Raw genomic sequence first — 13,553 nt, forward strand, 5'->3', positions numbered from 1 at the left:
GTTATAGACTAATATTTGGACTTGAATAGTTGAATAGAAATATGCATTTATCAATCAGAAAAAAAATTATAAATGAAGGCGACAAAATTTCTGAAGTTTGCTTACTATGTTTTCATGACATGTGAAAGTAATAAGAATTTTGAATGATCCCAGCACCCGCAGATAGAATTATTTGGAAAGTATATGAAGACATTTCAAGTAATATTTTTTAAATGTAGCTAATAAAACTAAAATATGTTAGGTTGTGCTGTGTAGATATCTAATAAGGGTGTGGCTTTACAAGTACATGTAATGACAGTGTAGGACAAATTTTTTTTTAAAGCGGGACAACAATGCATGTAAAAAAAAAAGCAACAGAAGACCAACAAACTCAAAAAGTGCAAATTCTATCTTTTAGAAGATATCAAAAGTGGCAAAGTTCCCCATAAAGGATGACATATATAGAGGAAAATATTTAAGGGCTCTTAAGATAAACCAAAATTTGATGCATGATTTGATACACGTTTTTGAATTCTTTTGATCTGAAATGACTTAAAACAATAAATTCATTGAATATAAGTAAATCGGCTGACTGAATGTAAATAAAAGATATAGGTAGCAACTGTTTCTTCATTATCCCCTCTCCACGTTGAAGTAATTGTTGTGGGTCCTTCGAATGAGACCTTAAAAAACGAGATCCCGTGTCACAGCAGGCGTTGCAAGATAAAGATTCCTTAATGCTCAATGGCTCTGACTGGTGAGTAAAAGTCAACATTTCTATAGGCCCTTCATTGGTATATGGTGACATTGATGTCCCAAATCTGTTATTTGTGTTAGCTTGTTAACCATTGTGATAAGTGACGAACCAGAATGCTAAAGACTCTTTGGTGTTATTCTATTTTATTTCATCATATATTTATGTTACTTCATGCTACAAAACTTTTACAATTAGCTTGTGATACGTTTGATTATAATTTCTTAACATAACTTTATACTGGTAAATAGGATAAGGGAAATGATTAAGTCATTGAAATTGATATCAATCAATATCTATATATTACTTTTTAAACAAGACTTATATGAGTGTATATTAAAATTTGAAATTTAATGTTAACAGCTTTTTATTATCATTTCAGCTTCTTCTCTGCAACCACACAACCCATAAAGCATCTTCGACTGAAGGGAAACAAAAATTGTGACTTTCATGCCCCCCCCCCCCCCGGCCTGAAAGGGGGGGCCAAAACCACAAAAATTAATGCAATCTTTAAAAATCCCTTTCTTTACTCCTGGACATCAAGGATTGAAACTGCTTGCATGATTGCAATCAGCATAAGGGCTTATACCTAAATTCTGAAATTCATGGCCCTGGGATTAGGGTTCTAGTGCTTGGACGGGGATAGATATAAATTATGTAGTGAAAATACATTTTTTCTTTGAAAATCTTCTTCTCTGCTCCTGGGTATTAAATAAACTAAGCAAGTACATAGTTATGTTTAGGGTTCTATAGCTGCAAATCTGTAGCGTTATGGTTTTATATATTTGTCTTTGACCATAACGCTACAGATGCTGTAATGCAAAAAAAGTGCAATTTAAGGCGCAATATTTTTTGCGCACTTTTTGGGAGAATTTCTCCACTTTTTTGCATTGGTCAATAAACTACCTTTTAATCCCTAATTCTAAGAACATTATCAAACTAATCTGCACATTTTATCCATTTCCCAACCCTTTAAGAAGAAAACACTTGCTGTGGCCTTCAACTCGACATTCAGATATATCGACGACGTATTGTCAATTGATAATGATAATTTCCATTCCTACGTCGATACGATATATCCTGATGAGCTTGAGATAAAAGATACCACAGAGTCCGACAAATTTGCTTCATACTTGGATATTTTACTTGAAAAAAGACACTAATGGTAATCTAACAACCAAGCTATATGATAAACGTGATGACTTTAACTTTTCTATCGTCAACTTCCCTTACTTATGCAGCAATATACCTTCATCACCTGCTTACGGAGTATATATATCTCAGTTGATTCGATACGCAAGAGCGTGCTCTACGTATGAACAATTTCTTAAACGAGGTAAATTATTGACAAGCAAGTTGATGAAACAAGAATATCAACAGTCTCGTTTAAAGTCATCATTTCGTAAATTCTATGGTCGATACAATGACCTTGTCAGCAGCTACAATTTATCATTGAGTCAAATGCTGACTGACGTTTTTCATACCAATTGTTAGTCCATTATTTATACACTGAAATGACGACGGATTTTTTTCCGTTATTTCCTGATCATGACAACGAGCACACGGCGGGTGTGACCGGTCGGCAGGGGATGCTCACTCCTCCATGGCACCTGATCCACCTCTGATGTTTCGGAGATCCGTGTTTGCTCTGCTCTTATTTTGTATATTGTTTAATGGACGTTGAGATTGAATACTGTTCGTTATCTCCATATCCTTCTTCTATTTCATTGTTTCTGGTATTTGAGTAGTAAAACACGTAAAGTAACTAATTTGAATTACATGTATGCATGAATGTTTCAAGGTTCTTTCTATGGATACCCAATTCAAGGAGATAGCTCTTTTCTTAATGTTGAACATAAACTTAATATATATCTAAGCGTTATTACACATGTAATACATGTACCATCGTTTATAATTGGCCATAGATAATTGTCGTAATATCCAGAATTCATATCTGTAATCTTGTACACTTCATGTTTTTTCAACATCAATTGTTTTCTATGCTATTTTGTACACAAATCGCATAAACAATCTAATCATGATAAACAATAATGGGTGCTATTTACCTCTTCATTGTCTCGTAAGCAAGCATCACACAATCCTTGGTTTAGTTTCTCTATCATTTTTTCTAAGATTTCATTAACTGGAAAAAGCCCTGCCAATTGCTCGGGTTTATCCAACGAACCATTATTTGGAATATATTCACGACATAATGGAATTATAAAAAACCCGAACTCGATTCAGTAGATTTACAGGAGCTTACGATGTAGGAACATAAACAACCATGACAAAAAGAATGTGTACATGGCAAATACCTTGGTGTTTTGAACTTTACAAAACAAATTGAACACATAATTTATATTTCATATTTATAATTTGTTAAACAAATTAAAACTAAAATGATTCTGAAAATGTTACATTCCTCAGCTTTGATTACGACATGGGGTTTAAGAAGATTTTTAGTTTAAATCAAATTTATGCAATTTAATTTGGCATCCAATTATCAAGTAACCATACATTTAATAAGAAATAATAAAAGAAAGAAGAAAAACTTAAAACATATGGTTCGTGTTGAAGTAAAATTATTGCGTCTGTTTAAATGAATATAAATATTATGAGGAATGGGAAATTGAGTAAATCAAATAATAAACCTCCTGTTGGCAACAATGAATTGATTGAAAACAATAGAAGCTTGGGCATAAAACGTTATAAAGATATAACTTTCCCCTTGTATGTTGAAATGTCGATTTTTAAATAAAAATGGGAGCAAAAGGGCTATCTTTCCTATCCGATAGTATTTGAGATATATGGCTACTTATTGGTTTTGTTTTTGAAAATGTTTCAATGATAAATAACCTTTACACAACTCTTGACATAAAATATGTATCACAAAAATGCATTAATGTGTAAGCAAAATATACGGGGAATAAGAAGAAAAGAAATATATATTTATGACAATATTAAAAATCACTGATTTCCCCAATTTTTTGAAGAAAAACTACACTTTCTGTAGGTCCAATTTTTACTTTGCCAAACCTGCTTGAAAGCAACGATTAATCTAATAAAATTGAAAGCATCGGAACTTTTAAAAAGACAAAATTTCATTTTCAGTTATATATGAAACTAGTGATGGATCTATTTAAAACTCCATATCATTTTATCAGATTTCCTAGAACTCTTTAAGCTAATTTAATTTTATAGAAAATTGGTTTTTTCAATAGTGCAGAGTAATACAATGGCATTATGTCAGTCAGATATTGATAAGGATTTTAAAAATCGTAATGTTTTCGGGAGTTTCCTTAAATGCATTGCTATTTAATTACACATCCGGAATCACAAACGTAAACTGATTTGTTAAATGTTTTTGTGGTTTCATTACCTAGGTTAATGTACCTGCGCAGTAATTTACTCTTATAATCGTTTACATTTATTAACAAATTCCCCCCATCTAGAACCGAGATGTAGTTAATAGACTGAAAAGAATTAAGGAGTGATGGAGGTCGAAATTCTTTTCATTGCATTAGAACATATTTTTTAATGTTAAAAATTGGCATAAATTGTCATTTAAAAATATTTTGCATGAATGTTTCCCAGTATCTATGGGATTTCTGTGTGTAAGTGCTTTTATATGAATGTTATACTGTTGGAATATATTTATTATCGTATAAAACTACTTTTTATTGTATTAAATTTATTAAGTATCTTAATATGTAGTTATATTCTGTCTTTGCAGAAGAACATTAATACACTATGTACTACTTGAAAAAAATATAAACAAATTAATTTTATATAATTCATGAAATCAACAATTGTGCAGGTAGATCATGATTTCCTTTTGCATCAAAACTTTATTTTTAGATCATAATACCTTAAAATTACACGACTCACAACGTTTCTTACCTTTTTCGAACAATGACAATCCTGTCGTAAAAGATTCTCACCTCAATATCTCGGCCTTTTCTTAACTCTGAACGTTCAAAATTTTCAGGTTTTAAGTTACAGCTTTTATATAAAAGCAATACGAATTTGCACGATATTTTACAAAATATAAAGGAAATTTATAAAGTGATACATGATTTTTAATTAAAATTTTGCGGTGCTCAGGGTCACCGTCCCAAGTCTGATTTTGAAGCAATAATTGCCATTATATATTTGAAATTGAATATAATTTTATCAAGGACACCATTTTGATTTAAAATTTAGCTTGTACACGAACTTTACGGAGAGCCGTTGTATATGAAAAAAGTTAAGATAAATCAAGAAATGCAATAAGTCTCAAAAATATTATATACAATATATGACATAAAATTCGATGTTTTCGTTTATGTTCCTTTATACGTTGAAAGAAAGATAAGATGGTTCACCAAAGTGAGTCAAAACATCATCTGCGGCCTCCAACGAACTCTCAGCCCATCCATTATGTTCAGCTCCCCAGTAACCGTGGACTATAAATATCTTGTCTTGAGAAAATGGCGCTGTCAGGTAATTTTTGATGTCATACCATCTGGATCTGGGTCTCCAAGTCACCCATCCTCCATTAAAAGGATACTTGTTCCAAACATGCATCATGCCGTCCACAGGAGCAGGAATATTTCTGTAGCCAATCTTGTAAACTTTCGAAATCTGATCGTGTGCGTGTCTAATTACCTCATCCGTTACCCGAGTATCGTCATTTCTTTTACTGATGACCTTTCCTCTCTGTTGAAGAAGACTCCAAAACGCGGCATCTTCAACATCAGCATACGACAGGAGAAAAACAGCTTTGCCATTACGAGATATACCCCAGTGGAATGATTGTCTATACGGAAGATCAGATTGGGTAAATGTGAAATTGAAGCGCTCCTGGAGCCACCAAGGGTAATCGTACACAAGGAAAATCTTTGAAGCTTGTACATCATTTACGGAGTTAAGTGCCGACTGGAAAACAGGATTGTTTGCGTTTGGCATCTGAATCTGCTGTATTGGTACCTTTGGTAAGGCCAGTATAACATTACGTGATAGGACTTTAAAATATTTCTTTGTAGGAATTGTTTTGCCATCGATAGTTATTGTTCTCCTAAAGATTAATATGTATAGTCCTTTCTTTGCTTTGGATATTTTTATAAGTTGGCTATTTGGATGATAGTGGTGCCTGCAATAAGAGTTAATGATATTTGTCATCAATAGGTAGGACAATGATGATGATTTGATTAATAAACATAATTTTTAAAATTGTTAAGGGTGAGATTTATTTGATTCAACTTCTATTACCACAAGGTGAGACAAATCGACCGCTCATAAATATCGAAATATGACACCATTTTTAACTAAACAAATATGCACATGCATATGAGAGAATGAAGGGTATGAAGATAACGAACAGTATTCAATATCAAAGTTCATAAAATACTACAATATAGGAGCAGAGAAAACACAGATTTCCGAAACGTCAGAGGTGGGATCAGGTGCGATGGAGGAGTGTGCATCACCTGCTGACCGGTTACACATGCCGTGTGCTCCTTGTCTTGATCGGGAAATAAGGAAAATCCGTCGTCAATTCAGTGTATAGATAATGGACTAACAACTAACAGCATTACAATCAATGATAAAATGTAGCTGCTGACAAGGTCATTGTGTCGACTATAGAACTTACGAAATGAAGACTTTAAACGAGACTGATAATTTTCTTGTTTCATCACTTTGCTTGTCAATAATTTACCTCATTTTAGAAATTATTCATACGTAGAGCATGCTCATACTTATCGAATCAACTGAGATAAATACACTCCGTATAGAGGTGATGAAGATATATTGCTGCATAAGTAAAGGAAGTTGACGATAAAAAAAGGAAAAGTCATCACGTTCATCATAAAGCTTGGTTGTTAGATTACCATTTACGTCTTTTTCAAGTAAAATATCCAAGTAAGAAACAGATGTGTAAGACAGTGATATCTTTTACTTAAGCTCACAAGGATATATCGTATCGACGTAGCTAGGATGTCATCACTTTGTTCTTGTAGTCTAACAATATGCATGTTGCAGTCTGATATTAGTGACCAGTCTGCTTTATCAGATTGTCTAAGTACTGATATGATCAAATTGTACTGTCACTGAGCAAAAGAAATTAAAACATGATTATTTTAGCAAATTGAGGTTGATCTATACATGTACACGTTAAAAACATAATATTTTGACTTATAAAAGTGGCAAATTTGGAAGTTAAAAAAAGACATTACGAAATTAGAAGTGATAAAATAAAGCAATTCAAACACGAACTCCCTTAACTTGTTAATTAAAAGTTGTTAAACTTTAAGTTATATATTCTCATTTAGTCTTACAAAATCAGAAAATGTCTTATTCTTGGTAAAAACAAATAAATATTCATAGAGCGGACCTGATTGGTGAATTTGTCATCTAAATCATAGAGGTTACACTTCTGGGTATTAAAAAAATAACCAGTACACATGTACAAATTTATGAAGCAGTTCGCTGATTTCGCAGTCGATCTTCATTCAGATGCTGGTACCCCCTCATTTTAAAGGTTTCGGTGGAATATGTTCATGCTTTTGGGTAAATTAAAACAAACTAGCTTATCCAATTAATATTTTCCTGTCTTTTCCATCAATTAATTTATTGCTCGTTTTGAGCATGGTTCTATTTGAGATGATTTCTTTAAAGTTTAAGCCTGCAATTTTGCTTATCAAGAAAACGAATTTCCCACATGAGCCAAAGGTTTAAATAACTTTTTTCGACACTTGTTTGTCTGTAGTCCATCTATATGTATACCTTCCTGACATAAAGTTTATTCTTACTCTACGTTTTATTTCTTTTAACTCTTCACATTTTGACTTGTTCGTTAAAACAAATTTTAGCCAAAATTGGCACACAGCATCTATGTGTTTTGGAAAGCCAAAACAAAGAAGAAGAAGAAAAGTTCTTTTTAACATAATGATCATCATAAAACAATCACGACCAGGTAGATGAAATTTTGACATCTTGTATGATTGTTTTTTGCCAGAAATTCTTTGTCTTTAAAGTTTTTATTTAGATTTACACGGGAGTGTTGAATTGATTGATTGCATGAAGAGAAGGATATGGAGAAGAACAATATTCAAAATCAAAGTCCATAAGACACTACAAAAAGGAGCAGAGCAAAACAAGAATCTCCAAAATATCAGAGGTGGGGTCAGGTGTCATGGAGGAGTGAACATCCCCTGCTGACCGGTTACACCCGCCGTGTGCTCCTTGTCATGATCGGGAAATAAGGGAAAATCCGTCGTCAATTAATGTATAAATAATAGACTAATACGAGGGTTGATCCAAAAGTAATGTCACAACTTCGATAAAATTGCTATCCGTCGACGTAAAACAACAAAATTAAAAATGATGAAAGCAACATTTATTTCAAATCAGACCTGAAAATTTCAATTGAACATGATTTATACTTTTCAAAATATCGGATTATATACAACGTGCGATTAAGGTAGTCGCCGCAGCTAAATAACGTCATATGACGGATACGCGCCGTCATACATTTAAACGCTTCCCTTTGTTTCATTAAAAAATATATTTGAGATTTGATATCCACGAACACGTTCACAAATTTCACTTTCTTACCCTTAGTACCCATCGTACACTTACACTTTTCATTATTAATTCTGTCAAAATTCATTGAACAGTAGTAAAAAACCAACTTAATATTTCACATATCGTTCTAGATATACGTCTGTCTTTTTGACAACGTCACACGCCAATGAACATTTTCGTCCGCCCTCCCATCTTTCGGTTTTCTTGTCGTCTGCTGAGCATTTAATGACCCATAACCCACCGAAAATCGCTGAAACCATCTAAACAAGTCTCTTATTTACATTCTTTCCTCTGAAAGTCTGGTGAATCAACGTAACTGTCTCTACTCGCGATTTCACCATTTTGAAGCAAAAATGCATTACAGTTTGTTTTGGTTTTTTTGTCCATTTTGACATTTCCTTTTTTCAATGCACCGAAATAAATCAACAATGTTTTTCATAAAAAATAACAGTGATGTCATATAATTTTTAATTTAAGAATAGAAAATGAAGTAATTTTTTTGTCTTTTAAAGTATTTTGCGTTTAGGCGCTTTTAAAAGATGCTTTTTAAGTGTTTGTCTTTTTTATACTAAAGAAAGTACACTTTAATTTGTGACGTTCGGTTTTGACGCGGCGACACCCCCTATCTTATATATTTTAAACATCTATAAAATAAATTCAGTTACACGTTTTTGAATGAAAAATTAAAGTTTAATTAAATTTATATTTGTGCGTCTTTTGGTATATAATATTTGATAATATGACGCCAAATATAAAAGATATGGACACTGTGACATTACTTTTGGATCAACCCTCGTATTAAGTATAAAAACGTCAGTTAGCATTTGACTTAATGATAAACTGTATTTGCTGACAAGGTCATTGTATCGACCATAAAACTTACGAAATGATGTTGGATTTACGTCCCATTCGAGAATTGTTCACCCATACAGAGATGGGAATGATGAATAAAAAAAAATCTTGACGAGAACAACAATTGAATGATTTGTTGTACAGATATTGCAACATCCTTTGGTATTGGAGATTCAAGTTTGTAATATAAGATAAAGTTTAATATTTAAAAAGTAAACAATTGATGTTATATACCTTCTTGGGTTTTGTGCTAAAAAACGGCTCATAAATTCTTTTGGGTACGAAGCCATTCCTGTGGGAATGGTAACCACGGATGGAAGTCCAGTGGAATTCGTGTTCTGTTCATATCCCTTTCGTGTTTTAGGGAAATACTCAAGGCATTGGCCATTACGAAGCCCGGAATGGAGTAATTCGTTGTCAAATATATAATTGTAAGCCTCATTGCTTATGCCAGTTTTTCGAATGACTTCGTTGTAGCTGTAAATAATTCCATAATGAAAACATATATTCCAAGGAATAATAGTATTTTTGAATGAAGTCTTAGCGTACTTAATTCTTAAATTTGCCTAAAACTTAGAGTAGCACATATAATATTGGAAAACTAAAATGACATTGATTCCAAAATTACAGTTGTATTATGATTTATTTGAAGAATAACGTATAGTTGGTAGCCACTATGTCATGTTGTATCTTGAGCAAAAGGTGAATTGCCTTGCTCCACCACCTTTTCTGAGAATCAAAATCAAACTTTAAAAAGCATAAATCTATCGAATGCATTTTTATTTGGATAGCCCTAGAAACGAGATCATAAACATCCAAATGGTTGATATAGATTCATGTTTTTTTTTTTTTTGTAATTATGCATGAAAAAAGGTTGGAAAAATAGAAGACGTCATTCTATGTTTAAAATCACAAGCAGTTTAGTTGCCGCTTAGTGAAATGTATAAGAAACAAAACTCTATTTTGAAAAGAGAAATTTTGCAATTGTTTATATTAACCAAAAGATACAAAGTTACAAACCTCTGTACATATATAGGCATCCAATCACTAAGAGTGAAAGCAGTAAAAAGTTCGGTTCTTGGTTCAGAACCATTATAGTTGGTAAATAATTCAGAGAGTGATCTGCAACGTTAAAAAATTAATGTTTATATGCATTTTGCACAGAGTAATTCAGAAATGTCCATTGTACGACTATATACTTAAAAAAAACTAGTGTATGATTGAAAGTTGTGTTGGAATCCATGCATATTTGCAAATGTCTGAAAATAGCATTAAGGATTCTATCATAAAAAGATATGCTATACTCGCTTTGTTAGGTCAGATGGATTTTTCCTCTCCCATGATCTGAGTCTGTAGGGATTTTTTGAGGTCACTAGCTCTGGAATGGTCAAGTGGGTATTTCTCAGGTAAAGAAGGGTATGGTTCGGAATCCGTCCCAATTCTTCAACAAAATGTACAAATTTAAATCCTAATTCTCTACCGGCTTTAATCATTCTTAATTGTTCTTTAGATTTTATCCTCATGGCACCCAAATCAATGGGAACATCAGGGGCATCTGGAAAAGTCTTCGTGTACATCCTGCCTCCAACACGATCGGAGTATTCGTATATACCAATCCGGAGGCCTTTGTTCCTCAGTCTCCATCCTGTGTAGGTTCCACCAATACCGGCTCCGATAATGGAAACATCCTCCACGAAACTACCTTTGAAAGGACAAATATACTAATCAAATGAAACATATCGAGATAAAGAATAGTATTCAAGACCAAATGTCCATAAAACAATACAAAATAGGAGCAGAGCAAACATGGACCTCCATAACATCAGAGGTGGGATCAGGTGCCATGGAGGAGTGAGCATCCCCTGCAGACCGGTCACAACCAATGTGTAATCAAACTAAGAATATATATTAATCTAAAAATGATCTTACCGTTTTATTAATGATTTTACATCGTAGAAGTCATGAAATAAATATAATGATCTCCACCTTATTATCAAAAAGAAAATAATTCATTCATAATCTATTCTTCTTATTTTTATCGTCAATATGCAACATTTTGGATACCTTGAAATCTTTGGATTGACAATGCTTACCGAGTCTACTATATCATTTTTAGAACAGAATGTATCTCAGAAGAGTTGTAAATATATTTATAAATAGATATTTTATTTTTGATTAAGTTTTGAGAGCACATTGAAATTAAATGACTATGAATTTGTTCCGAGTTCGATTCTCTTTCGCGGCGCTGCGTCATACCTAAGACGTAACATAGGTAGTGACTGTTCCTTCGCCAAGCGCTTGGCACTAGAAATGAAAGTCAGGGGTCTTTCGGATAATTATGACCTTGAAAACGTAGGTCTCGTATGACGTTTTTTTTTTTATTTGAAACCCTTCACCGTCATACGGCGACGTCTCCATATGAGTGAAAAAAAATCTCCAGAGGGAGGTTAAACAATAAACAATCAATAAATCAATCATCAATCAATCAATCTAATTAGTAACTCATCTTTTTGTCAAAATATGAACACTTCAACATATTTCTATTGTCAACATCTTATTTATACAGCAGTCTATACTACATTCACCACTTATAGTGTTTGTGTATATAAATTTGTTAAAAACGAAAAGAACGTGTCCTTTCTTATAATTAATTTTGAAACCCAGGTAGGCTTCTAACAAATCAGTTGATTTTACAGTCGTATCAGCAATCGCTTCAGGCACTCTATGGTTGTTGCAAGTACAACCTTTCTTTGGGTCGAATGATGACAGATATATTAGTACAAATTGTTAGGCCAATATCTCATATAGAATATTATGGATTACTCTTTGTACATGTACCAGAGCAAGTCAACTCACTTACTGAACCTATTTTTTTTTTCATTGTAATGGATGTTCTTACGGGTCCACTTTTGTCTGCTCGAAATTTGCAAAATGTTTGATTCAACATTTGATAATGATATCAATGTAATCGTAACATTTCGTGATAAAATAAACGGAAAGTATCCCTGTCAAATTTAGTGCAAACATGTTAATTGATATGATGAATTGATTTATTCTATCATGAATACGTATTCATCTCTTGTTTTATAAAGAATGCGGACTATAGAAAAATATTACGAACTGATGGTAGTAAATTGAATATTTGCAATAAAAACAAAAGATGACTCTCTTTTCTTGATAAGATCATTTTCATATTCCGTGTGTTGCAAAAGCGTTATAAAATTGTGGGTTTTTCCATGACGTGATCACAACGCATTTTTATCACATTTTCATTAGCTATTGATAAATACATATATAGAAGAAACGTTACCTTTAGATTGCCAGAGGGCAGCAATTATAAAGATACACACTTTCACAAACGTCATATCTTTCTGTAATTAACAGATATGTGGTTATTTCTTTTCGCAAATTTTCTTTTTATATCATTTATATTTTAGAGCAAGCAATACACATTTAATTTTTTCTTTCTATATGCAATTTTCAGTTCTTCAAATGATTTGTTTGAATGTTTGTGGTAATCTTTATTATGACATATTTATAAAATGTTCTTACCTTCTTCTTTTCCTTCTTGAAAGATGTCAATCGAATTACAAATTTTGCAACTTAATATTCCTAAGATTTTTTTGGAATGAGAACTTGATAAAGTATATTTATACGCATGCGGATGGATGTTTATATTCATGCTTAAAGTGATACGGTTTGTAACTTTGTGGTTTTCCACCTTATATTGTTCTTTCTTTATCAATAAAAGGGATGGTGATTTTTTTTTTATATTTACAAACATTTCCACGTATCCATCTAAAAAAAAAAAAACTGCCTAACAGCATACAAATCAGACCCCTCAGAACTCCTAGCGAGGCAAAATAAAAGAACATTACTATCATAAAATTTTAAAATTGTGATCATTAATAGTTGCTTTTAACCTTGGCAAGAAAAGAAATTTAATTCAGCAATAAGGAACTGAATAGTTTTCCCCTTTTACGACTTTTTGGGGTTTTTAATGTGAAACAAAGAGATTCATTTGTAAATAGAAAAAGCCAAGTGGAATTATGGACCTTGATAAGAGGACGATTGCAATACATATACTTATAAATACCACTACCCACATGTGTATCCCCTTTGGTAAAAAAAAAAATAACCTTTTTAAGCATTTATAATCAGTATTATAAATTTTTTGGGAAAAAATGCTACAATCAGAGTTTCTTTCTGGATCGTGAATATTATTAATGTGGTTTTATCATTTTTCTTCTCCAACAATTTGTTGTTGTTTCTCATCAATTTTACATTGTATTGGTAACTAAATACAGAATGCGAATATTAAGCGAAAACCACAAGAATTAAGTTTGTTTCAAAGTTTGAAATAATTATATTAGTCAAAGGAAACGTAGCAATTGTGGCTAGA

General features: G+C 32.4%; 1 protein-coding gene across 1 annotated transcript; it reads right to left on the minus strand.

The window, feature by feature from the left end:
* Window positions 1-4,499: 4,499 nt before the first annotated feature.
* Window positions 4,500-12,800, minus strand: LOC134238838 (aplysianin-A-like). The gene is made up of 6 exons (XM_062720950.1): window positions 12,704-12,800; window positions 12,462-12,522; window positions 10,460-10,853; window positions 10,172-10,273; window positions 9,386-9,628; window positions 4,500-5,864 (listed from the first exon to the last, which is right to left on the minus strand). The coding sequence occupies exons 2-6, from the start codon at window positions 12,514-12,516 to the stop codon at window positions 5,066-5,068; spliced, it is 1,593 nt and encodes a 530-aa protein (XP_062576934.1). The 5' UTR covers window positions 12,517-12,522; window positions 12,704-12,800; the 3' UTR covers window positions 4,500-5,065.
* Between the last annotated feature and the right edge of the window lie 753 nt (window positions 12,801-13,553).

The sequence above is a fragment of the Saccostrea cucullata genome, unplaced genomic scaffold (assembly GCF_032062105.1).
Source record: "Saccostrea cucullata isolate Sc308-1 unplaced genomic scaffold, CSIRO_AGI_Scuc_v1 ctg257, whole genome shotgun sequence".
Taxonomy (NCBI): Eukaryota; Metazoa; Mollusca; class Bivalvia; order Ostreida; family Ostreidae; genus Saccostrea; species Saccostrea cuccullata.

Excerpts from the sequence above, each read along its gene's own strand:
- LOC134238838 (XM_062720950.1), bottom strand. The coding sequence starts at position 12,516 with ATGACGTTTGTGAAAGTGTGTATCTTTATAATTGCTGCCCTCTGGCAA. Across the intron at positions 10,854-12,461 it reads TGCCCTCTGGCAATCTAAAG|GTAGTTTCGTGGAGGATGTT; the intron begins GTAACGTTTCTT and ends GTCCTTTCAAAG. Across the intron at positions 10,274-10,459 it reads AATCCATCTGACCTAACAAA|ATCACTCTCTGAATTATTTA; the intron begins GCGAGTATAGCA and ends TTAACGTTGCAG.